The sequence below is a fragment of the Xenopus laevis genome, chromosome 7L (assembly GCF_017654675.1).
Source record: "Xenopus laevis strain J_2021 chromosome 7L, Xenopus_laevis_v10.1, whole genome shotgun sequence".
Classification (NCBI taxonomy): domain Eukaryota; kingdom Metazoa; phylum Chordata; class Amphibia; order Anura; family Pipidae; genus Xenopus; species Xenopus laevis.
In genome coordinates, this window is record NC_054383.1 from 3976496 (window position 1) to 4003672 (window position 27177).

A 27177-nucleotide genomic window follows, 5' to 3' on the forward strand; every position below is an offset into this window, starting at 1 on the left:
ATCTCAGCTGCCATAAAGCAGGACAGGACTGCTGCTTACAATGGGGATCAGATAGGATCTGTGCAGCCACTGGGACAGAATGTTCTGTTATACAGATAGCTAGAATCTCAGCTGCCATAAAGCAGGACAGGACTGCTGCTTACAATGGGGATCAGATAGGATCTGTGCAGCCACTGGGACAGAATGCTCTGTTATACAGATAGCTAGAATCTCAGCTGCCATAAAGCAGGACAGGACTGCTGCTTACAATGGGGATCAGATAGGATCTGTGCAGCCACTGGGACAGAATGTTCTGTTATACAGATAGCTAGAATCTCAGCTGCCATAAAGCAGGGCAGGACTGCTGCTTACAATGGGGATCAGATAGGATCTGTGCAGCCACTGGGACAGAATGTTCTGTTATACAAATAGCTAGAATCTCAGCTGCCATAAAGCAGGACAGGACTGCTGCTTACAATGGGGATCAGATAGGATCTGTGCAGCCACTGGGACAGAATGCTCTGTTATACAGATAGCTAGAATCTCAGCTGCCATAAAGCAGGACAGGACTGCTGCTTACAATGGGGATCAGATAGAATCTGCTACTCACGGTGGGCACAGATCCTATCTGACTGTCTGAACGGAGACCCTTTCTAAAACCAAAAGTAAACTTTTTTCCCCCATATGACTATGAAGATTTTCATTCATCCAGGTGATGGTATATCAAGTATAGGTAAATCTACCACCAATTTTTTACTGCCACAACCATTAATTGCCTGTAGGGAAGTTGCATTTTCTAGTGCCTCCTGTTACTGGTTATGAGCTGATCTGTCAGTTCACCTGTGAGCAGATTCTTATCACCATTTGGGGAGAAAAGTTGAACTTGTTGTCCGTGGAATGTAGTAGGAAGGGAAGAGTGAGAGTCTACACTCAGGGTAACTATGGGGTGTCCTGTGTATCCTGTAGGGCAGCATTCTTTAAATTGGGCTCTGAATTCTTGCCTCACCCGCCCCTCGGTAATCACTTGCTGGAGGGGCCGCGACACCTTCCTGGACAGAACAAGCTTAATCTGATGATCTTATACAATTAAAGGATTTAGTCTCTTTCCCTGGGCTGTAATCTTAGTACTAACAGATTGTCTCGTGACTCTGCAGGAAGCCTCTCTGTGTGTCCTCTTTACATGCCCAATTAGCCTTTAACAGGAACATTAGCACAATTAGTAACGGCCTGGAGAAGTTTAGATTAGTTTTTTTCCCCCCACCCCCTGACTGTTAAGAATTTGTTACATTCTCTGATCTGAAAGGGAAAAAAATGGCAATAAAAATTCACTTTTCAGTAGAAGAAAAGTCTATGGCAAAAAAAAATTCTTTTTATGGAGAACTTGGGGGGAACCTGGAAATGAGCCATCATGGAGCCATAGAAAACAGCCTTAGAAAATCGTGTTATTTGAGAATCTGTTTTTTAAGATGATGGACGTGCCACACAATAATATTTCCATTTGACTTCTGGGAATTTTCGGTCTGGCCACCAAATGCGACCTGTCTCTTCTCCAACTACGTTCCACACATCTGGCAATCGTTTAAGGCCAAGATGTCCACACACACCCCTGAGATCAACAGGTGGAGGGGTTTTATAACAACCTGGAGTAAGTAAATTGCCTCAAGCTGCTTATTTTGGTCTCATTATTATCATCAGTGCGAGTTGCCATGGTTGCCTCAACTGCATTCTGTAATAAAACGTTGCCCCCAGTGAGCAGAAATGAAGGATGGACATGCCCTGCAGAGGAACTAAGAATTAAGATATATTTGTTAAAGGGCAACAAGGACCCCTAAGAAATCTGGATTTTTTTGGTGCTCTTATTTTCTAGGACTGCTATGCCATTGAAAATATAGGCTCTTCTTCTTCTAGGCTCCATGTCTACGGGCTTCTTTCATTCGCCCTTCTTGTCTTCTTCGAACTAGGGTTGCAGGACTCTATTGCACATCAGAACAGCGTCCATGACGTATGCCTGTCATCATCTGACCCAAACTACACAGGTCTTCTCCTCCTTGCATAGATCCGATTGAATGGCCCTGAACCAAAGCATCAGATTAGCACAATATCACCAATCACTTGTATTGGATCACATTAATATCCAAGCAGTTGTCCTGTTAGGTGGATGCCCAGCTGCTTCTTGAAGATAGTTTGGTTGCTCAGTGTGGGAGTTGGAGATTGAACAACCCAACACCTTCTATAGGATCTTAATAAAATAGATTGGTCCAAGACTTCAGCTGGCCATATTATCAACCACAAGACTGATTGTTTTAATGAAAGACCATTAATGTGAAGAACAAACATCTGCTTGATGAGATCCATCATAACAAAGGCCAGCCAGTTGACCGTCCATGCATGTAAAGGTGGCAGTTGAGAAACCAGTCAGTCCCATCATATCATTATTGTCCTATTGACTTTACACAAATAATTATGATCATATGTATGAGCCCAACTGACCAAAATGGTCTAGCCTGTCTGATAGACAGTTTGACCAAGTTCCACATCTGCTTGGTGGACAAGGTGATTGCTATCCATGGTACAAAGATGTTTGTTTCAGTTTTAGTCTTGGAAACACTTTTATCATCAGTGGTGATATCTGTAAGGGTATGCTGACAAATATGTGTTGGCTTGAGTTGTTGCACTGTTTTCCATCCCATGACCATGGCTGGTGCTACATGAAGAAGGCAATGACCTCATATACATAGAAGTTTAGATTGGAGAGCATCCCTTGATATGGAAGGCCCACCCATAATTCCGCTGGAAATTACCCCGTGGCATCAACCTAATTGATTCCTCTGAGTGGCCTAAATGCTGCAATTTCCTGATGTCCCCAATGGAAGGGAGAGGGGAAAAAACAACCCTAGTTCCATTTGAGGCTGATGCCATTGCTCCCTCGGCTCAGAAGGAATAATCCCGTTTCTTTAGTGCCACTACTTTAGGAGATGAGGAATAATTTTAGAATCGTATAAAGTACATGTTCTCAAAAGGAACAAAAGGGAAGAAAATATAATGAATGACATTTTTCTTCGCTGTGCTCTGGGCATCTGCTTAAACAAAGCTTTTGGCTTTTCTAGCACAAAAAAAGCCCTCAATTTTACATCACAACCCCTTTCAGATCCGACTGACGTTGCCTAAATGTTTTTTTTTTTCTCCCTCGGAAAGCTACTTTCCACTGACAGATGTAAATTTCTTCATTTTTCTCTCCTTGAAGGTGGTAAATATGATTGCCGTTTTTTTTTTTTTTTTATTGCAAATGAAACAGAGTTCAAATTGTTTTGCCTGTGCATCAGTCTTTGGATCGGCGCCACGCACTAATGCAGACGCCCCGCGGAGAGGCCGGCATAGAATTCGACTTTGATTCACCGGGGCTGCGTTAAATAGTCCAGCTGCTGAGGTTTGAAAGATAAGTCAGGAGTAAGGTGGGAGGCGGAAGGACTCGCCCGTTGTAGCTTTTCACTATTTTGTTCTTGCTCGTATAATAAAACGATTCTTCTACCTCCCCGTCGGCTCGGAATAATTTCCTTTGGAAATGGAAATATTCTATAAAACGGAGACTAATTGCCGCGCATAATAAAAAACGTAACTGCTTTAATTTTAAAATGAAAGGTTGGGTCAAATTAAAGTGCGGATAATTCCACTTTTTTTTTCTAAGTATTTGAATTTCTGTCTGGCTTTCGACAAAGCGCTCTCTTATAGTTCTGTCACTTTCTTTTTTTATATCTAACTGGTCGGGAATTCGGCGAGGGGCAATTGGGAAGGATCGCGAGTATGCAGAATAATGCTTGGAAGGTGTAACTCTAATGACTGTGTTTAATTTGATTTCATGTATAATATGGCGTTGTGTGACAGCTGTATGTTATCCATTAGACGCAAGGGAAATTCACTTTACCTTAAGTCTGCCCCAAAGCTTAGGGCTGAATGGGATATAATCACTAGATTTGTTACTGCAACCCCATAGAATGCCATTAAAACCGCAGGTGAGGTACTTACATGTATGAACGACTTACACGGCATCCGAGGGAATAAGTGATGTTTTCTTATGGGAAATACAATGGCGGTGTTTGCAGTCGAGCAGGAGATGGAAATGCTTCATGCACTTATAGGTACATAGAAGTATAGAATTCACTAAAGCTACGAATAACCTGGAAAATATAGAGAGAATAACATCACCCCTGCTGGAAAATGTAAGGATATTAGACATCACTGAGGGGTTGTTCTGTGACCATATAAAGGCACAAGGCTGCAGGCTGAGTTATACAGGGAACTCTGAGTATCACTCATGTATTATAAGGGATAATGTACCCCCTACTGTAAATGATAAGGATATTAGAAGTCACTGAGGGGTTGTTCTGTGACCATATAAAGGCACAAGGCTGCAGGCTGAGTTATACAGGGAACTCTGAGTATCACTCATGTATTATAAGGGATAATGTACCCCCTACTGTAAATGATAAGGATATTAGAAGTCACTGAGGGGTTGTTCTGTGACCATATAAAGGCACAAGGCTGCAGGCTGAGTTATACAGGGAACTCTGAGTATCACTCATGTATTATAAGGGATAATGTACCCCCTACTGTAAATGATAAGGATATTAGAAGTCACTGAGGGGTTGTTCTGTGACCATATAAAGGCACAAGGCTGCAGGCTGAGTTATACAGGGAACTCTGAGTATCACTCATGTATTATAAGGGATAATGTACCCCCTACTGTAAATGATAAGGATATTAGAAGTCACTGAGGGGTTGTTCTGTGACCATATAAAGGCACAAGGCTGCAGGATAAGTTATACAGTATACAGTATATTATTAGTATTATAAAGGATAAGGAGTTCTATATTAATAAAGGTAATGAAAACAGAACTGTTCCCTATCAGGACAAGCAAAACTAAAACCTAAAGATCAGGTTCTTCTCCATCTTTCGATTCCATTTTAGGCCTTTATGTCATCTATGTGCACAGTCGTTATTTTAAGAAGCTGCTTCTCCAATAGCTGACATGTTCCAATAACACAAAACCTAATAAAAACTCCCTACTCCCGTCAATACTGGGTGGTTGTACTTTGCACCATGCGGCTACAGCCATAACAAATCCCAGATCATTCGTTTTGCAGAAGACAATGAAAATACCGTATTGGTCCGAGTCTCATGCTGCTTTATTTCAGCTCTGATCATCTCCGCAGCAATAATAACGCCGCAGCGAGAACTATCCATGTTTGTACGTCAGTATTTCAGTGGTTCCTTTCCTTTTCCCTAGGTCTGCGGAGGCTCTGAGCAATGCAGCGAGACAGGCTAAGGTAGAGGGTCCCGGCACACCCTTAGACTTGGGCCTACAGTCTGCAGAAAAAGCCGATCCACTCCAGAGATTACCGGCAGAAAATGGCAGCCCGGCCAACAGCTCCAACTGCTAATACGAAGGAATATTTACCCTCACTGCCTTTGCACCGAAAGAGAAGAAAAATGTTTATTAAATCTTCTCTTTCAGCAAAACACCCAAGAAGCCTCATCGACACTTCAAGCCTAAGCACAAGATGGCTACGTATTCTGCATCGTGGCAACAAGCAGCGCAAGATTCACTGCAACAAAATCACTGTCTCGTGTTTTAATGGCGCATTTGTAAGAGCACAAGGAAAACATTCCATAGTGTGTGTGTGTGAGTGCAGTTACACGTATATACACGCATTTACACGTATATACACACAGTTACACGTATATACACGCATACTGTGTGCCTAGATACAGGGGGGATCATTATGGCTCCCAGAATTGACAGATTGGCACATAGACCCTGCCTGGGTATAAATTAGTGAATTCCTGCTCATCCCGACATGCATGTGTAATGGAGTGTGAATATATTCAATAGCAGCAGAGGTTTCATTTCCCCCAATTTTAAATTAAAGGGGAACTATCGCGAAAATGTATTATAAGCTTCAGCATATTGAAATAAGAAACTTTCTAAATACAATCAATTAAATATTCTGTACCATTTCTGAAATAATCAAGTTTATCTTCACTATTCCTCTCTCAGCATCTGTTTCTCTTCATTCTCTCTTCATGCAGCAGTTGGGTGTCAGATATTCATTGACAGTTAGATCCAATATATCTTATAGGGGGGCTCCTTTTGCCTAGAAGATGTATTAGAGGTCACTCTATTAAACTCACCAGACATCATGTCTCTCTACATGCAGGATTTGTGCAAAAGGCAGTTATTTTGTTCGATTTTGTTTGTACTGGAATCAGTTATGTGAGTGACCTCTAATACATCTGCTAGGAAAGGAGCCCCCCTATAAGATACATTGGATCTAACTGTCAGTGAATATCTGACACCCAACTGCTGCATGAAGAGAGAATGAAGAGAAACAGATGCTGAGAGAGGGATAGTGAACATAAACTTGAATAATACACAAAAGCCATGAATATCCTGTAAATTATATCCTTATAAACGGTGAGTTCTGATGTCATCAGTTATAAACGGTGAGTTCTGATGTCATTTCTGTCACATGACTCATTGAAACGTGTGTATTATAATAAATAAAGTCCCCCCAGTTGCAAAATATGAGGATATTAGAAGTTACCTCGGAGTTCCATGACCTGTATAAAAACACTCGGCCTTCGGCCTCGTACTTTTATATGGTCATGAAACTCCTTGGTAACTTATAATATCCCTATATTTTACAAGAGGGGGTACTTTATTCACTATTTATTTCAGAAACTGTACAGAATTTTTAATTGATTGTATTTAGAAAGTTTCTTACTTAAGTATGAGGAATCTTATATTAAATTTTCATTTTCGCGATAGTTTCCCCTTTAATATAAAGGTACGCCATTCCTCCTTCCTGCTGTTAGAGCTAATTCCTTGCATTCCTCCTTTCTTTACCCATAATGCTACATGGTGGGACTGCCCTATGCCCAGTGGGTGTCTACGTGTTATTTGTATGTGGGTGTTAATATGTATATGATTGATTGATGCAGTAAGTGCATATGGAGGGGGGGGACAGAGCTGCTGATTCAGTTTTGATGTCCTGAATGGAACCCCCACACTGCTTAGTAAGACTTCCTCATTGTACAGGTATGGGATCCGTTATCTGGAAACCCGTTATCCAGAAAGTTCTAAATTACACAAAGGTTGTTTCCCGTAGACTGCATTTTTTTCCAAATAATCCAAATTTTTAATAATTATTTCCTTTTTCTGTGTAATAATAAAACAGTCACTTGTACTTGATCCCAACTAAGATATAATTAATCCTTATTGGAGGCAAAACCAGCCTATTGGGGTTTTTTCATGTTCATATGATTTTCTAGTAGACTTAAGGTATGACGATCCAAATTATGGAAAGATTCAATATATGGAAAACCGCAGGTCCCCAGCATTCTGGATAACAGGTCCCATACCTGTACTGGGCTTCTGAACTAGTTACCATTAACAGTACATAGAGAATTCCTATACAATTAATTTAGTCCCAACCTGCCCCCACGCGGGGAGGCACTTCTATCAAAGGTCGAATTTCTAATTCATGTGAGTTTTTTTAAACGAAATTCGACTAGTCGAAATTTATTAATAAAAATCGAATTTGTCGCATTCAAACAACCCGAAAACTCGAATAGAATTCGATTAGAATTATAAAAACTCGATTTGAAAAAGACTTGAATGTCGGGAAGGCTGCAAACATCACAAAAGTGATCCCTGGACCTCTCCCATTGACTTATACAGTATTTGGGAGGTTTTAGTTGGCGAATAGTCAAATTCGAGTTCTTAAAAGATGATGATAAATCTTGAAATTCTAATTAAAACTCGAATCAAGTTTGGATAATTCACAATTCGAATTGAGAGTTTGTATTAAAAATTATTTGAAAATTAAAAATTTCATTTCAACCCTTAATAAATCTGCCCCTGAGTGCCATGAGGTCCATTTACCCTTTTCCATCTCTACTCATTGGCACAGAGAAGGGATGACCTAACAGGACAGCGCCCAGAAGATGCCCAACCAACCAGCAGCCCAACCATGAAGTCAGTCTTATAATGGCAAAGGTTTTTAGTTCCTTTCAGATGAGTTTTTAAGGTTTTTTATGTCATACCAGATGTTCCCAAGAAACCCCTGCCTGACCGTTCCAGCATCTTCCATAGGCAGGTGAGAAGGTTTCAACTGTTCTCCTTGAGAAGACCATCAGGGTCATGATGCCTGGTGTGCCGTAGACCTACTTGGGTTTTAAAAGACATATTTATTTTAAATTTAACTATACGTAGCCATAGCAACTGCACTTAGCAATGGTCTGTAAATGTCATGTTTACAAGACAGGTGAAATCATTACTCGGCAGAATGTTCCTTTGCTTCAGGTTACCCAGCTACTTCGTACAGATGCTCCAACCTAACTGCGACTATTGCTGGCCCTTTATGTACATGCACTTTGGGTGGAGGGTTTACTGGCTCCTTTTTTGATGTAAAACTGCACTAGTTTATGATACTCTGTTATTTGAGCCATAGTAATGGAGCTGTAACATGGGCCACTATACTTTTATGCTTTATTTTCTCTGTGTATTTGTATTAAGGAAATATTAAGAGGTTCATCCCTCTTGCTTTGTTTGCCCCACTCGGAGGCTCAATCATCTTGTAGTTTTTGCTTCGCCTAATCAGCCACCGTCAAGACCATTTTTTTCGGGGGGATAAAACCAATATAATGATGTTGATATTGGTCAATGTGTGTGTGTGGGGGGGGTATTGGCTAAATGCATGCTGTCTGGCTACCAGTGTAATTTGGTCCATTCCACTTAGGGATGCTCTGAATCCAGGATTCGGTTCGGGATTCAGCCAAGATTCGGCCTTTTTCAGCAGGATTCTGATTCGGCCGAATCCTTCTGCCCGGTCGAACTGAATCCGAATTTGCATATGCAAATTATGGACGGGGAGGGAAATCATGTGACTTTTTGTCACAAAACAAGGAAGTAAAAATGTTTTCCCCTTCCCACCCCTAATTTGCATGATTTGTATTCGGTTCGGTATACGGCCAAATCTTTTGCAAAGGATGCGGGGGTTTGGCCGAATCCAAACTAGTGGATTCGGTGCATTTTATTCCAGTACTGCCTGGGGACCCACTAGATCTGTTCATTGGCCACAGGGGGGATCCGTGTCATGTGATCATTCAGCTCTTGGAATGGTAACCACTGAGATATAATGTGTTTCATGTTACACACTATTTCCTAATTATAGTTACACACTATTTCCTAATTATAGTTACACACTATTCCCACAACTTCATCGGCTGCCGCACATGAATCTCCAACCATGACGTAACACAAGCCATGTCGTGAGTGTTTACTCTTGATACAATTAAGAGCCTTAATGGATGAATGCAAGTGTGTGCTGATTCTTTATAGGAAATGACACCAAAATAATGCAAATAAATGGAGTTAGTAAAATCCCTGGATGTCAGCAATGGAGCACATTCTAACTTATCTCCATAATTAATACCAGGTGCTAATTCCATCTGTAGCTGCTGGAAAAAGCAGACTGAAGTGCCTATTGACACAACAGTGCTACTGTATCATTCCATAGACCAGGAGACTGGCAGAACAAGATGGAGGCTGAATCATGGAGGGTTCTGACTGCCATAAAGATTCAAGGCCTCTACTGTCACCCTGGCAGGCTGTAAGGTATATTAAGGCTTAAACAGGGTTTTCCTGTTAAATATTAATAATGCTCAAGGAAAAAAAACACATATATAAAGTAGACTCAGGTGCAAACCCAGCTGGTCTATTGGCAGGTTTAGGGAACCTTTCGGGGTCCTGTGTGACTTGAAACATTTGTCAGTAAATAAGTTGTATTTGCAGCTGAGACTCTATTGGTATCTGTTTTTCCATGAAATTAAAGTGTTTTATGGGTTAATGAGGCTTGTGAGCTCATCTACTGAATCTGTATTCAGCCCATTGGAAAGCTGACTGGGGCAGGGTTGGACTGGGCCGGTGGGACACCGGGAAAAAAACAGATGGGCCTCCGCCGGCCCAGACCCCCTCTCCTGATCTGCTACCAAAAAACTATTTGTAGCGGCGTGTGAACAGTGGCACGTGGCTCCGTTCGCGAATGCGCGCTGGGCCCCGGGGTTTGTAACCGGCGTGAGCAGTGCCGCAGTTGGGGGGCCCTGGACAGCAGTCCCGGAGGGCCCCCCAGTCCGACTCTGGACTAGGGTAACTAATAATCACAGCTGTTCTTCGAAATAGGATAAGAATATACTGCTAAAAAAACCAATATCCTTGCCTTTGTTCATTCAGAGACCTGACTACGGCCATTCCACTTTTAGGGGGTTATTTACTAAAGGTCGAGTTGTGTTTTGTCGAAAATATTCGAGTTTTTCAAGGGTAGTTTCAAAAAAAAAAAAACACGTTTTTCTACATTGGTTATGCCCCAAAGCTGCTAAAAGCCAGAAATACTCCCAACTAAAACCGGTCATGGTCATGTTAAAGTCAATGGCAGAGGTCCCTTTCATCAATTGAAGAGGTTTTTTGCCTTAATAATTTTAGGGTGTTTTAACCTGATTTGTGCTCGATAAATAAACTCGATAAATTCAAAGTATTCAAGGGGCTTTCGCCTATAAATTCGAGGTATTCTATTTTTTTCCACGATTGCGTCCAATCGAGTTTTTTACGTTTGGGTTTTTCGTAAATAAGTAAACATTTGAGTTGTGAGTTTAACCGAGGTAGAAAAAAACCTCACAAACTCGACCTTTGATAAATAACCCCATGACCACGTCTTGCAATTAATAGGATATACAGGAATTCATTTACTTGTACGATTTTGTAAAGGAAAAAAAAGTTCTTTTGTAACAGTATACGCACGCACTAAAGGTGGCCTTGTGTTCCCCAAAAACCCTTCTCCCCCAGACGGCCTTGTGATGGGGCCGCATTATACACTGGATTCTTGTTTTTATGTTATGTTCAAGCTTTGCCTACTGAATATGGATGACAGATAATGTAGCTGCTGGGAAGTTAGCACTAGTTAGACGGGAAGATATTAAAATGATTCCTTAAAGTTCACTTATTTTATACCTTTTATGGGTTTTTTTTTGGTTTTTTTAAATGTATTGATTGTTGGATGGTAATATATATATATATGTGAATGCAGTGTAACGGTTTTGATTAACTGAGATTCAGTGCTTGTGATTTAACTATTAAAGTGATGGAGAAAAGCTTGCCTGTGTCCTTTTTGTATCCATAGCTACGAGACCCAGATTGGAATGTTCATAAATACCAAATGATAAGAATAAAACTGCACTCGCCCAGTACCCAACTTATATTCCCTCCTAATGTACCATCCATAGCCACTGCAGTCTAGAAATGATCCCAGTGGTCAGGCATCTTCTGAACGACCCCGGCAAGCCTTTAGCTGGTACTAATGTGCATGTGCCAAAATGAAGGTTGAGAATGGCAGTTGGTTCTGACTTCAATTGTATTTGCTAGTGAGAAATTGCCAGGGAGAGGGCAAGATGGAAACTGCACTATACTTACAGCCCTTCTGTGTGTTCTATAGTTCAGCTACCACCAACAGTTATAGACTACCCTGATATTTCACTCCACACCAGATTTGCATTACCCATGTAAAATAAGTTTTTATTAAAACCGGTTTTCTATGTAGGCGAATGTTTGGGAATATCATACCATGAACGAGCTGAGAAGATAGAGAGTTGAATCATAGTAAATCTCTACCTGTACTACCAGCACTCTACTCACTCTTCAGTTTATTACATTTCTTGCATTCAATTTACTCTACTTCCTCTGGGCCAGGCAGGTTTTCAACGTCAGAAAGTATTGGGAATTCGTGCTTTGTCCAGAAACCTAGAGGTTTAAAAAAAAGATATAGAAAATGGATATTCTAAGCTGACAATAAACATAAATGCTGCTGCTCTATACAGTGCAAAAGTATTCACCCCCCTTGGTTTTTTACCGATTTCGTTACATTCCAATCTGTAATTTAAAGGGATACTGTCATGGGAAAAAAACATTTTTTTCAAAATGAATCAGTTAATAGTGCTGCTCCAGCAGAATTCTGCACTGAAATCCATTTCTCAAAAGAGCAAACAGGTTTTTTTATATTCAATTTTGAAATCTGACATGGGGCTAGACATATTGTCAGTTTCCCAGCTGCCCCCAGTCATGTGACTTGTGCTCTGATAAACTTCAATCACTCTTTACTGCTGTACTGCAAGTTGGAGTGATATCACCCCCCTCCCTTCCCCCCCCCCCAGCAGCCAAACAACAGAACAATGGGAAGGTAACCAGATAGCAGCTCCCTAATACAAGATAACAGCTGCCTGGTAGATCTAAGAACAGCACTCAATAGTAAAAACCCATGTCTCACTGAGACACATTCAGTTACATTGAGAAGGAAAAACAGCAGCCTGCCAGAAAGCATTTCTCTGCTAAAGTGCAGGCACAAGTCACATGACCAGGGGCAGCTGGGAAATTGACAATATGTCTAGCCCCATGTCAGATTTCAAAATTGAATATAAAAAAATCTGTTTGCTCTTTTGAGAAATGGATTTCAGTGCAGAATTCTGCTGGAGGAGCACTATTAACTGATGTGTTTTGAAAAAAACATGTTTTCCGATGACAGTATCCCTTTAAGTGTTTCTTAATCTTATTTTATGTGATGGATCTGCACAAAATAGTCTAAGTGGGTGAAGTAAAATGAGAAAAATATATATAAAAAAGAATTAAAAAAAAATAAAAAACTGAAAATTGGCATGTGCATTTGTATTCACCCCCTTTGCCATGAAACCCCCAAAAAAATCCCGTTGCAAACAATTACCTTCAAAAGCCACATAATTAGTGAAATGAAGTCCACCTGTGTGCAATGGAAGTGTCACATGATCTGTCAGTATAAACACACCTTTTCCAACATGGTACCACAACAAAGCTGCCAAGAGAGGATCGCCCACCAAAGCTCACAGACCGGAGGGCATTAATCAGAGAGGCAGCACAGAGACCAAAGGTAACCCTGAAGCAGTTGCAGAGTTCCACAGCAGAGACTGGAGTTTCTGTCCATAGGAGCACAATAAGCCGTACACTCCATAGAGCTGGGCTTTATGGAAGAGTGGCCAGAAAAAAGCCATTACTTAAAGTTAAAAATAAAAAGGAACGTGTTTTGAGTTTGCCAAAAGGCATGTGAGCGACTCCCCAAATGTATGGAGAAAGGTGCTCTGGTCAGATGAGACTAAAATCAAAGTTTTTCGGCCAACAAGGAAAATGCTATGTCTGGTGCAAACCCAACACATCCCATCACCCCAAGAACACCATGGCCACAGTGAAAGATGGTGGCGGCAGCTTCATGCTCTGCTGGGGATGTTTTTCAGCAGCAGGAAACTGGGAAACTGGTCCGAGTCGAGGGAAAGATGGTGCTAAATACAGGGATATTCTTGAGCAAAACCTGTGTCCAGGGCCGCCATCAGGGGGGAGAGTTGTAGGGGGCCCCGAGGGTAAGGGGGGCCCGGCCACGCCACACTTACTTGATTAGCCGGGCCCCCCATCTTTCTGAGAGCTGCTGACTTAGGGAAGGTATGAACGTTTAAGGGGCCCTGGCCACCAATTTTTTTTTTCTCATGTGGGGTCCTAGCCACCAATATTTTTTAATGGGGGGACCCTGGCCACAAATGTTTTTTATGTGGGGGGCCCTGACCACCAATATCTTTTTATTTTTTATTAACATGTGGGAACCGTAGCCACCAATATTTTTTTGTTTTTTTACTGTGTGGTGGGGGGCGGACCTGTGGGGTGGGGAGGGCGGACCTGTAGGTGGGGCTTGCGGTGGGCGCAGCCCAGGAAATGTTGTCGTATGGGGCCCTGCGATTTCTGATGGCGGTCCTGCCTGTGTCAATCTGCCTGTGATTTGAGACTGGGGCGGAGGTTCATCTTCCAGCAGGACAATGACCAGAAGCATACTGCTAAACTGCAACACTCGACTGGTGAAACAGGGGAAACATTTAAATGTGTTGGAATGGCCAAGTCAAAGTCCAGTTGAGACTCTGCGGTTCAGACTTGAAGGTTCACAAGCGAAAACCATCCAACATGAAGGAGCTGGGGAGCAGTTTTGCCTTGAGGAATGGGCAGAAATCCCAGTGGCAAGATGCGGCAAACTCATCGAGACTTATCCAAAGCCACTTGCAGCTGAAATTGCCGCAAAAGGTGTCTCTGCATCTACAAAGTACTGACTTTAGGGTTCGGGTGAACAGTTCTGCACGCTGAAGATTTCTGTTATTTTGTCCTAGTTGTTTTTTGCTTCACAATAATATTTTGAAATAAACATCTTCAAAGTTTTAATTCCAGGTTGTGAGGCAATAAAACATGAAAAATGCCAAGGGGGGGGGGGGTGAAGACTTTTGCAAGGCACTGTATGTGCTTTCACTTAGACATGTCTGAATATGAGAGGGTGGAATCTTGTAACTGATCATTAGTTCTTAGAACAATTTTAGAATTTAAACATTAGATGAATCTGGATTGGCTACTTGGAAATTTAGAGATTAACCAAACCTATTTCATGGGCATCTGGGGCTACACAGAGAATCCATGCAGCATCCAGGTAAATACAGACACAATTAAGACAATATGGACTAGAAGCTTTTGTATTCTCTCTCCCTCCTGCTGAGACATTTTCTCCCACATGTTCCGGTCTTTCTGAGCAGAATTGGCCCCGGCTGAAAGGCGAGAGAATGAAGTCACGTGTACCTAATGTCCCAGCTTGTGTTAGCTCATCCTCTATGGCTAGCAGACGGTTGTATTTGCTGCTCCTTTCTCCTCGTAGTAGACCTCCCAACTTGACGAATCTTGCTCCGAGGCCAACAGCCTGCAGCAAACAAAAAAACACAGTCGCATTTAGTAAGATAATTATAAGGTGCTGTTTCTGTTATTCTGCAAATCAGACAATACACATTTAGAGGTACGTTACCCTGAGAACAGGACAGTGGGACTCCTGAAAGGACTTAGACATTGCTAAATGCAAAGCTAAATACAAAGCATAGTTATGGGAGATACACAAACAAAGTGCTTGACTATAATCATTTTCCCTGGAAAGGTCACTGACTTGTCAGAGGTCTGTGTAGCATTGTGGGAGTTCTAGTTCAGATAAAAAAAAACCCTTATTGCATCAATTTGCCAATACCTTTCCCCCATGAATATAATTCCCTGTGTTTGAAGCCCCCCCTGTAGGGATGCAGTAGGGAAGCCCCCTGTAGGTCCAGCAGGTCACCAGTCACTGCACGTATGGAAGAAAGAAAACAACAATTTTTGTCCTGAAAATTCGAAAATTCAAATTTTCAATTCAACCCTTAATAAATCTGCCCTTTATAGTGCAGTTGAATATCTAAAACTCGGCCGAATTTTACCGACCCGAAAATTAAATTTTCAATCGACACTTAATAAATCTGCCCCTTAAAGTGCACTCGAATATGTAAATCTCAGACTAATTTTAGAGACTCAAATTCAATTTTCAATTCAAAATCTGCCCCTTAAAGTGCACTCTGACAAATTTTACAGACTATCTGAATATCTAAGACTCGGACTAATTTTACCGACCCGAAAATTACATCTTCAATTCAACCCTTAATAAATCTGCCCCTTAAAGTGCAGTCGAATATGTAAAACAGACGAATTTTACAGACTATCTGAATATCTAAAACTCGGGACTAATTTTACCGATCTGAAAATTCGGATTTTCAATTTCACCCTTAATAAATCTGCCCCTTAAAGTGCAATCGAATATGTAAAACTCAGACCAATTTTACAGACCTTGAAAATGAAATGTTCAATTCAACCCTTAGTAAATCTGCCCCTTAAAGTGCAGTCGGATATGTAAAACTCAGACGAATTTTACAGACCCGAAAATTCAATTTTCAATTTGACCCTTAATAAATCTGCCCCTTAAAGTGCAGTCGAATATCTAAAACTCTGACAAATCTTACAGACTATCTGAATATCTAAAACTCGGGACTAATTTTACCGATCCGAAAAATTCAATTTTCAATTTGATCCTTAATAAATCTGCCGCTTAAAGTGCAGTCGAATATGTAAAACTAAGACAAATTTTACAGACTATCTGAATATCTAAGACATCGGACTACTTTTACTGACCCAAAAAATTTAAATTTTCAATTCGACCCTTAATAAATCTGTCCTTTAAAGTGCAGTCGAATATCTAAAACTCGGCCGAATTTTACCAACCCGATAATTACATTTTCAATCGACCCTTAATAAATCTGCCCCTTAAAGTGCAGTCAAATATCTAAAACCCGGACAAATTTTACCGACCCAAAAATCTAAATTTTCAATTCGACCCTTAATAAATCTGCCCCTTAAAGTGCAGTCAAATATCTAAAACTTGGATGAATTTTATTGACCCAAAAATTCAATTTTCAAATCGACCCTTAATAAATCTGCCCCTTAAAGTGCAGTTGAATATCTAAAACACTGACAAATTTTACAGACTATCTGAATATCTAAGATTCGGACTAATTTTACCGACCCGAAAGTTGCATTTTCAATTCAACCCTTAATAAATCTGCCCCTTAAAGTGCAGTCTGGATATGTAAAACTCGGACGAATTTTACAGACTATCTGAATATCTAAAACTCGGGACTAATTTTACCGACCCAAAATTTTAAATTTTCCATTCGATACTTAATAAATCTGCCCCTTAAAGTGTACATGAGAGATGAGAGGGTAGACTAGTGTCTGGCTTCCTATTGCAATTGTTATGCCCTCTCTCTCTCAGCCCATTTCAATCAGAACATAGTGTGATATTAAATAAATCTCTAAATGTTACCAAGGAACAATGTGAAATATTTTGCCGTTTACACTTCCGCCCCTCATTTCAGAAATGGAAACTCGGGGGCACTTGTAGAACCATCACTAACTAGATTTTCCCTTTCCATTTCAGCGTTTCTGGCTTTGTGACTGTAATTTGGCTCAGGCAGGTACGTTTCTATATACTGAATTGATGCCGCTCTATATTTTCCCTCCGCTCTCCATCAATTGACAGCCCAGATTGCGGCTTTCTCTCGCTGCGAGGGTTTAATGCCGGGAGAGAGCAGAACTCCAAAGGCAGCAGAAGATTTGGTACATAAGTACATTGAAAGTGGCAGTTGTTTTCTAAACAAAGGAACATTTGATGTGCAAGAACATTTAATGACGAGCCCAACAAACCCCCCCACACACACGACAAGAGCCGTCAGACACACACACTGACATTAAAGGAGAACTAAACCCTAAAAATGAATATGGCTAAAAATGGCATATTTTATATAGCGAACTTATTGCACGAGGCTAAAGTTTGAGCTTGTCAATAGCAGCAATGATCCAGGACTTCAAACTTGTCACAGGGGGTCACCATCTTGGAAAGTGTCTGTGACACTCACATGCTCAGTGGGCTCTGATTGGCTGTTGAGAAGCTAAGCTTAGGGCTCGTCACTAATTATCCAGCAGAAAATGAGCTTCCCTGGCTGTAATATAAGTTGATGCATCAAGTAGTGAAACACTGGCACACAAGGAACTTCTTGCAGGGTTACCCCTTGCTGGTTTATTAGGTGCGGACGTGCAACGTTTCGGGGCGAGCCCCTTTATCAAGCATGCAAGGGGTTCTCGCTACTTAATCTCCAGGAGTGTGCTCTGCCTCATCTGCTACAGGTTTGCTGATTATTAAATTCTGATGCACTGGTTTCTGTGCTGCCATGTAGTAATTATGTGTATTAATTACTAATCAGCCTTATATTGTGACATTTCTATTCTATGTGTACTGTACATTGTGAGTGGGTCCCTAAGCTCAGTAAGTGACAGCAGCACAGAGCATGTGAATCAGTGAATCAGCAGAAAAGAAGATGGGGAGCTACTGGGGCATCTTTGGAGACATCATGTAGAACATTTCTACCTACTTCTTTAGTAAAGCTTTAGTTCTCCTTTAAAGGGAAAATGTTATATAAGCTTTATCATACTGAAATAAGAAACTTTCTAAATACAATCAATTAAATATTCTGCATTGTTTCTGAAATAATCAAGTTTATCTTCACTATTCCTCTCTCAGCATCTGTTTCTCTTCATTCTCTCTTCATGCAGCAGTTGGGTGTCAGATATTCACTGACAGTTAGATCCAATATATCTTATAGGGGGGCTCCTTTCCTAGCAGATGAATTAGAGCTCACTCAAATAACCGTTTCCAGTACAAACAAAATCTAACAAAATAACTGCCTTTTGCACAAATCCTGCGTGTAGAGAGACATGATGTCTGGTGAGTTTAATAGAGTGACCTCTAATACATCTTCTAGGCGAAAGGAGCCCCCCCCCTATAAGATATATAGTGAATAAAGTACCCCCTCTTGTAAAATATAAGGGTATTATAAGTTACTGAGGAGTTTCATGACCATATAAAAGTACGAGGCCGAAGGCCGAGTGTTTTTATACAGGTCATGGAACTCCGAGGTAACTTCTAATATCCTCATATTTTACAACTGGGGGTACTTTATTTATTATAATACACAAGTTTTAGGGAGTCATTTGACAGAAATGACATCAGAACTCACCGTTTATAACTGATGACATCAGAACTCACCGTTTATAAGGATATAATTTACAAGATATTCATGGCTTTTGTGTATTATATTGGATATAACTGTCAGTGAATATCTGACACCCAACTGCTGCATGAAGACAGAATGAAGAGAAACAGATGCTGAGAGAAAGATAGTGAAGATAAACTTGATTATTTCAGAAACAATACTGTAAAGAACTTTTAATTGATTATATTTCAGTATGCTAAAGCTTATATTAAATTTTCATTTTTCGCAATAGTTCTCCTTTAATGACAAGTCAGCGGTCAAATTCTTTGATAACCAACTATGCAAAAATCAATGAATTTGGGTATTTATACCGGCAGAGAAAACACCACGTGTAACATTAGACTACACTGCCACGTATTTTGCATCACTAAGATCCCCCTGCTGTGACACTATGGTAGTTAAGTTGGCAGTTTTGCAGCAGTTAAAGTACTGCCAGTCTTTTAGTGACAGAAAGTCTGCAAAGTCTGCTGCGTGAAAAGCAGACCAATCCCCATGCCAATGCCAGTAAGCACTGCAAAGCCATTTTTTACTGAAAGAATATTTACCAAATCTGCTATGCTGTCATCAACGGATTCCTCGCATGGGCATCCTAATATAGTGACACGATTTTCACCTGAGATAAGTGAAAATAAAATGATTTACACACATTTAGGAAACAATATAGTCTGTGCATTCATAGACAAATGTAATCAAACTGTTAAACTGTAGATTCTAGCTATCTGTATAACAGAACATTCTGTCCCAGTGGCTGCACAGATCCTATCTGATCCCTATTGTAAGCAGCAGTCCTGTCCTGCTTTATGGCAGCTGAGATTCTAGCTATCTGTATAACAGAACATTCTGTCCCAGTGGCTGCACAGATCCTATCTGATCCCCATTGTAAGCTGCAGTCCTGTCCTGCTTTATGGCAGCTGAGATTCTAGCTATCTGTATAACAGAGCATTCTGTCCCAGTGGCTGCACAGATCCTATCTGATCCCCATTGTAAGCAGCAGTCCTGTCCTGCTTTATGGCAGCTGAGATTCTAGCTATCTGTATAACAGAACATTCTGTCCCAGTGGCTGCACAGATCCTATCTGATCCCCATTGTAAGCAGCAGTCCTGTCCTGCTTTATGGCAGCTGAGATTCTAGCCAGGGCAGCCATCAGGGGGGGACAGGGGGGAGAGTTGTAGGGGGCCCGAGGGTAAGGGGGGCCCTGCCACTTCACACTTTCTTGATTAGCCCCCCTGCTTTCGGAGAGCTGCTGACTTTGGGAAGGCAGGGTGGGAGCACAAGGGGAGTTATCTTCTGTCCATTACTTCCCCTTATTGGTCACTGAGTTTAAGTCCCGGTTGAGCTGCTCAGGGATTGGATAGCTGAGGTTTGAACTTCTCCTCCAGCTCATCCAATCACCATGCAGCTTTACTAGGACTTTAAATTCTGTGACCAATAAGGGAAGAAAATGTTGTCACTGGAAGAAGATGCAGCCACCTGTGCTCCCCTCCACCCTTCTATAGTTGGCAGCTCATTGACAGCAGGTGGGCCACACTAATGAAGTAAGTGTAACATGGTAACCCTTTGTGGTCCCTGTTGTGTGGTGGGGCCCTGGGCACCAATTTTTTTTAAACTTCTGGGGGTGCAAGTTTTTTTTACATGGACGTTTAAGGGGGGCCCTGGCCACCAATTATCTTATAATGTGGGGGGGGGGGGGTCTGGCCACCAATTTTTTCCCCCATGTGGGGTTCTAGCCACCAATATTTTTTAATGGGGGGCCCTGAACACAAATGTTTTTTTTAATGGGGGGCTCTGACCACCAATATTTTTTTATTAACATGTTAATATTAGCGTGTGGTGGGGGCTGGACCTGTGGGGTGGGCGCAGCCCAGGGGGCCCAGGAAATTTTTTCGTATGGGGCCCTGCGATTTCTGATGGCGGTCCTGATTCTAGCTATCTGTATAACAGAACATTCTGTCCCAGTGGCTGCACAGATCCTATCTGATCCCCATTGTAAGCAGCAGTCCTGTCCTGCTTTATGGCAGCTGAGATTCTATCTGTATAACAGAACATTCTGTCCCAGTGGCTGCACAGATCATATCTGATCCCCATTGTAAGCAGCAGTCCTGTCCTGCTTTATGGCAGCTGAGATTCTAGCTATCTGTATAACAGAACATTCTGTCCCAGTGACTGCACAGATCCTATCTGATCCCCAGTGTAAGCAACAGTCCTGTCCTGCTTTATGGCAGCTGAGATTCTAGCTATCTGTATAACAGAACATTCTGTCCCAGTGGCTGCACAGATCCTATCTGATCCCCATTGTAAGCAACAGTCCTGTCCTGCTTTATGGCAGCTGAGATTCTAGCTATCTGTATAACAGAACATTCTGTCCCAATGGCTGCACAGATCATATCTGATCCCCATTGTAAGCAGCAGTCCTGTCCTGCTTTATGGCAGCTGAGATTCTAGCTATCTGTATAACAGAACATTCTGTCCCAGTAGCTGCACAGATCCTATCTGATCCCCATTGTAAGCAGCAGTCCTGTCCTGCTTTATGGCAGCTGAGATTCTAGCTATCTGTATAACAGAACATTCGGTCCCAGTGGCTGCACAGATCCTATCTGATCCCCATTGTAAGCAACAGTCCTGTCCTGCTTTATGGCAGCTGAGATTCTAGCTATCTGTATAACAGAACATTCTGTCCCAATGGCTGCACAGATAATATCTGATCCCCATTGTAAGCAGCAGTCCTGTCCTGCTTTATGGCAGCTGAGATTCTAGCTATCTGTATAACAGAACATTCTGTCCCAGTAGCTGTACAGATCCTATCTGATCCCCATTGTAAGCAGCAGTCCTGTCCTGCTTTATGGCAGCTGAGATTCTAGCTATCTGTATAACAGAACATTCTGTCCCAGTAGCTGCACAGATCCTATCTGATCCCCATTGCAAGCAGCAGTTATGTAGCAATAATTAATCAGGGAATGAAAAATTATCTTAAACAAAATAAAATTAACTGTTCAATAAATACAAATGAAGAATGAAATTCAGTGGCGTAACTAGTTGTTACTGGGCCCCATAGCAAATTCAATTTAGGGCCCCAAAATATTTATAAGTTGGCCTATTTTAAAAAGATATATTAAAATTGCTAATTAATTAGGGTCTCACTGGGCCCCCTACACTCCTGGGCAAAATATTAAATTCCTGTAAACAAAAGCGTATGGAACATAGCAATCGGAGGCACACAGTCTGGTTTTGAAATGGCTCTTTAAAGCAAATTCTAACCCTTAAATCAAGGCTACTATACATAATGAAGTATCAAAATGTTGATGACAAATTATGCAATTATAGGGGGTCAAATGGCAATTGCATTCCGGAAAAAATAATGGACTGAAATGCTGTCAGCTCTTAAAACATTCCTGGATGGCTACTGCACTTTCAGCCCTTAAACTGCCGTTAGTAATTTACTGGAAATCTGCAAACAATATTGGCACCTTCAGTCAACTGAATTGTGCAGGTCCCACTGAAAAACATTTAGATTCCTAAAATTGTTGCACAATCTGAGATGCCTCTTCAGTTCCATCATTTTCGTACTGGGCAAAGGGCGATCTTGAATCTTTTCCTAATTTTTATTTTCAATGTACAACAAAGGCCTATTTCTAAATTACCCTTTTGAGTCATTTGTATATTATAATTATATTCAGAATGAATGTCAATACAAACATACTGGGGCTCATTTATTAACACTGGGCAAATTTGCCACTGGGCAGTTACCTATAGCAACCAATCAGTGATTAGCTTTTTAAAGCCAGCCGCAAGCAGAACAATGAATGCAGCAATCTGATTGGTTGCCATGGGTTACAGCCCATGGGCAAATTTGCCCAGTGTTGATAAATGACCTTCACAGAGTATATATGACAGATTGATGGTGACAGCCTATTGTTTATTCCTTTGTCCTAAGACAGGGTAATGCAGGGCTGTCTGCAATGAGCATTTTATCAGTATTTAAATAGATTCAACTGCTTGAGTCACAGCAACCCTTATGCACTATTTCTCCATAGCAGTGGTTCCTAAACTGTGGGGCTGCCCCTTGCAAAGCTTTTGGGGCAGTGGCAGAAAGGCCTCAGCCTCAAGGCCGGGTAAAGTAAAATTTGCTCTTCTAGATACATCTAAAAGCGCAAGTTGAATGACAGTCAGGGTGATATTTTGGGTTAAAATATATTTTCTGTCCTTGATCATTTTAGAACTATGGCTGAATGACTGATAAGAGGCGCTTAAGGGGTGATATGATAACTATGTATAAATATATAAGGGGATCATATAATAATCTCTCTAATGAAAACAGAAAAAACGCAAGGGACTTTTCCCCACACTACATGTGTCTGAAACGATCTGCAAATAATATAAACAATTGTACGTCAAAGAAAATAAAAAGCGATTTTTATTCACCACCATGCCATATTAATAAAGTAAAATTAAAAACATTTAAAAAATAAGCAGCGCTGCATATAGAGCTTAAGGGATCCCTTCTGTGAGGACAAAAAAACCCCAAGAGCTGATTATATTAATCAGCTAAGGGAAAAATTCACATGCTGTTATATATAGTAACTAGACATTAAGCCCGTTAAATTAACGGGCGCTAGACCATATGTAGTCAAACATTTATAAAAACAGAATTGTTCTAGTCTAAAAAAAATTCGCCAGAGACGGTCCATGGGGCACATTCGCAGTAGCGCAATCGAACGGACACAGGGACTGGACGCCGAGAAATTCGCCAGAGACGGTCCGTGGGGCACATGCACAGTAGCGCAATCCCACGGACACAGGGACTGGACGCAGAGACACTTCAACTTTATTATATAGGATACGCTATTATGCGCTATTATGCACTATTATGCACTACTATACGCTATTATGCACTATTATGCACTACTATACGCTATTATGCACTACTATACGCTATTATGCACTATTATGCGCTATTATGCGCTATTATGCACTACTATACGCTATTATACACTCCCTGCACTGTGTTAATAACTCCCTGCACTGTATTAATAACTCCCTGCACTGTATTAATATCTCCCTGCACTGTATTAATAACTCCCTGCACTGTGTTAATAACTCCCTGCACTGTGTTAATAACTCCCTGCACTGTGTTAATAACTCCCCGCACTGTATTAATAACTCCCCGCACTGTATTAATAACTCCCCACTCGGTGGCGGGGCATTCGCGTTGGGAGGAACCAGGAGCTGCGGTGTTTGTTTGCGGCCGAGCTGACTGGAAGTGGATGACAGGAATGATGAGTCTGGGGGAATCCAGTCAGTGAGTCCTCGCCGGCACCGCTTCCCGCTGCCGGAATGGAGTTCCCCGAGCTGATTAAGACCCCCCGGATGGATAATGTGGTTCTGCACCGGCCTTTCCACTCCCCTGTGTGGGGCACCCTCTGTCTGACCTGCCACCACCTCATCCTTAGCTCCCGGCAGGACAACAGCGAGGAACTCTGGCTCCTACACTCCAACATCGACTCCATAGACGGTCCGTGGGGCACATGCGCAGCAGCGCAATCCCACGGACACAGGGACTGGACGCAGAGAGACTTCAACTTTATTATATAGGATAAATAATCCGTTGGTAATAGGAGAAAGTAATGGAGGGGCTCTGGAACGAAAATGCGGATTTGCACTTGTAAACACCTTGGCTCAATTATGTTCAGTTAAGTGAATCCATCTTATTCCTAATAAGGAGAAAGTTCCAAAGCTTGAAAACGAAACAGCATGCAAGTGTTCCCCTACTTCGTATAATATGAAAAGAGGTTTGCGGGGTGGGCCCCTGAGTGTTTGATGCTTGTAAACCCGTGTTCAAGTAACTCCAATATTGCGGCTAATGCTTTCTAAGCGTGCTGGAGTCTGTGTAGGTCTGGGGGTAGGTTATCTCACCTGCAATAAGCAGTGGCGACTAAACAGTCCAGATAGTCCAAACTAGCGATGTGAGTATCGCAACATATATTTTCAAATGTTACTAACAGTTCGCGGGTACTGTGTCCACCGCTCTCTGTAGCAGTCATGTGACCCTCAAAAGGAATATTAGTTGTACCAACCGTATAACAAGTTGCGCTCACGGATGACTTCAAGGATCCTTAGATTAGCCGGAACTTTCTCCTTATTAGGAATAAGATGGATTCACTTAACTGAACATAATTGAGCCAAGGTGTTTACAAGGGCAAATCCGCATTTTCGTTCCAGAGCCCCTCCATTACTTTCTCCTATTACCAATGGATTATTTATTACTATATATAACAACATGTGAATTTTTCCCTTAGCTGATTAATATAATCAGCTCTTGGGGTTTTTTTTGTCCTCACAGAAGGGATCCCTTCAGCTCTATATGCAGCGCTGCTTATTTTTTAAATGTTTTTAATTTTACTAGATTAATATGGCATGGTGGTGAATAAAAATCGCTTTTTATTTTACTTTGACGTACAATTGTTTATATTATTTGCAGATCGTTTCAGACACATGTAGTGTGGGGAAAAGTCCCTTCTGTTTTTTCTGTTTTCATATTGTTAATTCAGTGGACACCCCAACACCTGTGGTCTATCATAATCTCATTAAGCCTTATCTGAGTCACTTTTGTCTTGTTTAATCTCTCTAATGATTTATTTACCAGTAGGTCTTTCCAGCTGACACAAGGTCACCCATTCCGATTAGAAGAAAAGAGGTTCCAGCTAAATATTGGGAAGGGGTTTGTTACAGTGAGAGCTGTGAAGATGTGGAATTGTCTCCCTGAATCAGTGGTACAGGCTGATACATTAGATAGGTACAAGGAAGGGTCGGATGCTTTATTCACCAGTAGCTCCTCCCAGCAGACAGGAGGGAGCCAATGAGATTAGAGGAGGGAAAGGGGTGTTACAGGGAGAGCTGGGAAGTGAATCAGTGGTACAGGCTGATACATTAGATAGGTACAAGGAAGGGTCGGATGCTTTATTCACCAGTAGCTCCTCCCAGCAGACAGGAAGAAGCCAATGAGATTAGAGGAAGGAAAGGGGTGTTACAGGGAGAGCTGGGAAGTGAATCAGTGGTACAGGCTGATACATTAGATAGGTACAAGGAAGGGTCGGATGCTTTATTCACCAGTAGCTCCTCCCAGCAGACAGGAGGGAGCCAATGAGATTAGAAGAGGGAAAGGGGTGTTACAGGGAGAGCTGGGAAGTGAATCAGGGGTACAGGCTGATACATTAGATAGGTATAAGAAGGGGCTGGATGGTGTTTAGCAAGTGAGGGAATACAGGGATATGGGAGATAGCTCATAGTACAAGTTGATCCAGGGACTGGTCCCATTGTCATTTTGGAGGAAGGATTTTTTCCCCCTCTGAGGCAAATTGGAGAGGCTTCAAATTGGGTTTTTTGCCTTCCTCTGGATCAACTGGCAGTTAGGCAGGTTATATATAAATTAAGGTTGAACTCGATGGACATGTGTCTTTTTTCAACCTAACTTACTAACTTAATATGTAACATAAATACTTCCTATTTCTGACTTAAGAGGTGAACAAAATCTTGACTTTAAAGGGGTGATTGAACTGGAAATGTCAGACAACTGCTGCTCTATGAAGAAAGCAGCAGCATGGAATATGGTAAGAGATAAACAAAATATAAATATGCACATGTTAGTTTCCCTTAGAATCTATGAATTTATATATGTGAGAGAGATAATACAAGTGATGATGTGAAAGTCAAGTCTGTGTAGTGAGTCTTGGAGTCAGAGTGTCATAGAATCTACTTTCTTACCTTCGATGAGTTTGAAGCTGCCCAGCAGCTGAGAGACAGTCGTTTCATTGGTGTGCTTGATGACAGTGCCGCTACAGGGAGGGTTATGAATGTCGGCGGATTCCAGCAGTTTACACACAGGCTTAGATGCAGCATCAGCAAAAAGGAAACATTTCGACCCAAGAGCCTTCGTTAGACTCTCCCACTGTGCAGCGTCCTGACCAAAATGAAAAACACAATATATAACAATCATTTGAATTGATTCACTGTATACATTGGTCATTAACATTGCCCTCCTATCTTTGCTGCATCGACAAGTTACTTAAAGGGCATGTAAAGGCAAAAAAATAAAATCCCATTTTTACTTTCTTTAATGAAAAATAAATCTATCTCCAATATACTTTAATTAAAAAATATGTACCGTTTTTATAAGAAACCTGACTGTATGCAGTGAAATTCTCCCTTCATTTACTGCTGTGGATAGGAATTGTCAGACGGTCCCTAACTGCTCTGCAGGGAAGCAATCATACTTATGAACAGCAGGGGGAGCCCCCACCTTACTTCCCAGCCATGCAGAACTCAAGCTTGTCCTGTTTTGATCATTTATGATGATCCCTAAGCAGCCCAGACCACATTGAGCATGTGCACAGTCTTGGTCTTGCAAAGATGTATAACAAAATTACAAGATGGTGACCCCCTGTGGCCAACTTTGAAAGCATAAATCATTTGTTTGATTAGGCTTGTGGTGCAGTAAGTTCATGTTTATGTTTAGTATACCTGTTATTGACAATTCTGACTTCTGTATCCTGACCCTTGCCTGGTAACCAACTTCGCTTATACTGTAT

General features: G+C 41.4%; 2 protein-coding genes across 5 annotated transcripts in view; one reads left to right on the forward strand and one right to left on the reverse strand.

Annotated features, from left to right (window-relative positions):
* The window catches only part of LOC108695700 (shootin-1), a 66727-nt gene extending 60730 nt beyond the window's left edge, over nt 1–5997 (forward strand). For 2 of the 4 annotated variants that reach the window (XM_041570147.1, XM_041570149.1), the window contains exon 18: nt 5265–5997. In XM_041570147.1, the coding sequence (XP_041426081.1) occupies nt 5265–5418 (154 nt within the window). In that variant the 3' untranslated portion in view covers nt 5419–5997. The remainder of the gene's footprint in view (nt 1–5264) is intronic. The other 2 variants (XM_041570146.1, XM_041570148.1) reach the window with 2 other exon arrangements.
* A 5592-nt stretch (nt 5998–11589) lies between these two features.
* eno4.L (enolase 4 L homeolog) overlaps nt 11590–27177 on the reverse strand; it is a 33104-nt gene continuing 17516 nt past the window's right edge. Inside the window, exons 10-13 of the mRNA XM_018224997.2 lie at nt 26354–26549; nt 19141–19208; nt 14718–14835; nt 11590–11831 (exon numbers count right to left, since the gene is read on the reverse strand). Coding sequence (XP_018080486.2) covers nt 11758–11831; nt 14718–14835; nt 19141–19208; nt 26354–26549 — 456 coding nt within the window. The 3' untranslated portion in view covers nt 11590–11757. The remainder of the gene's footprint in view (nt 11832–14717; nt 14836–19140; nt 19209–26353; nt 26550–27177) is intronic.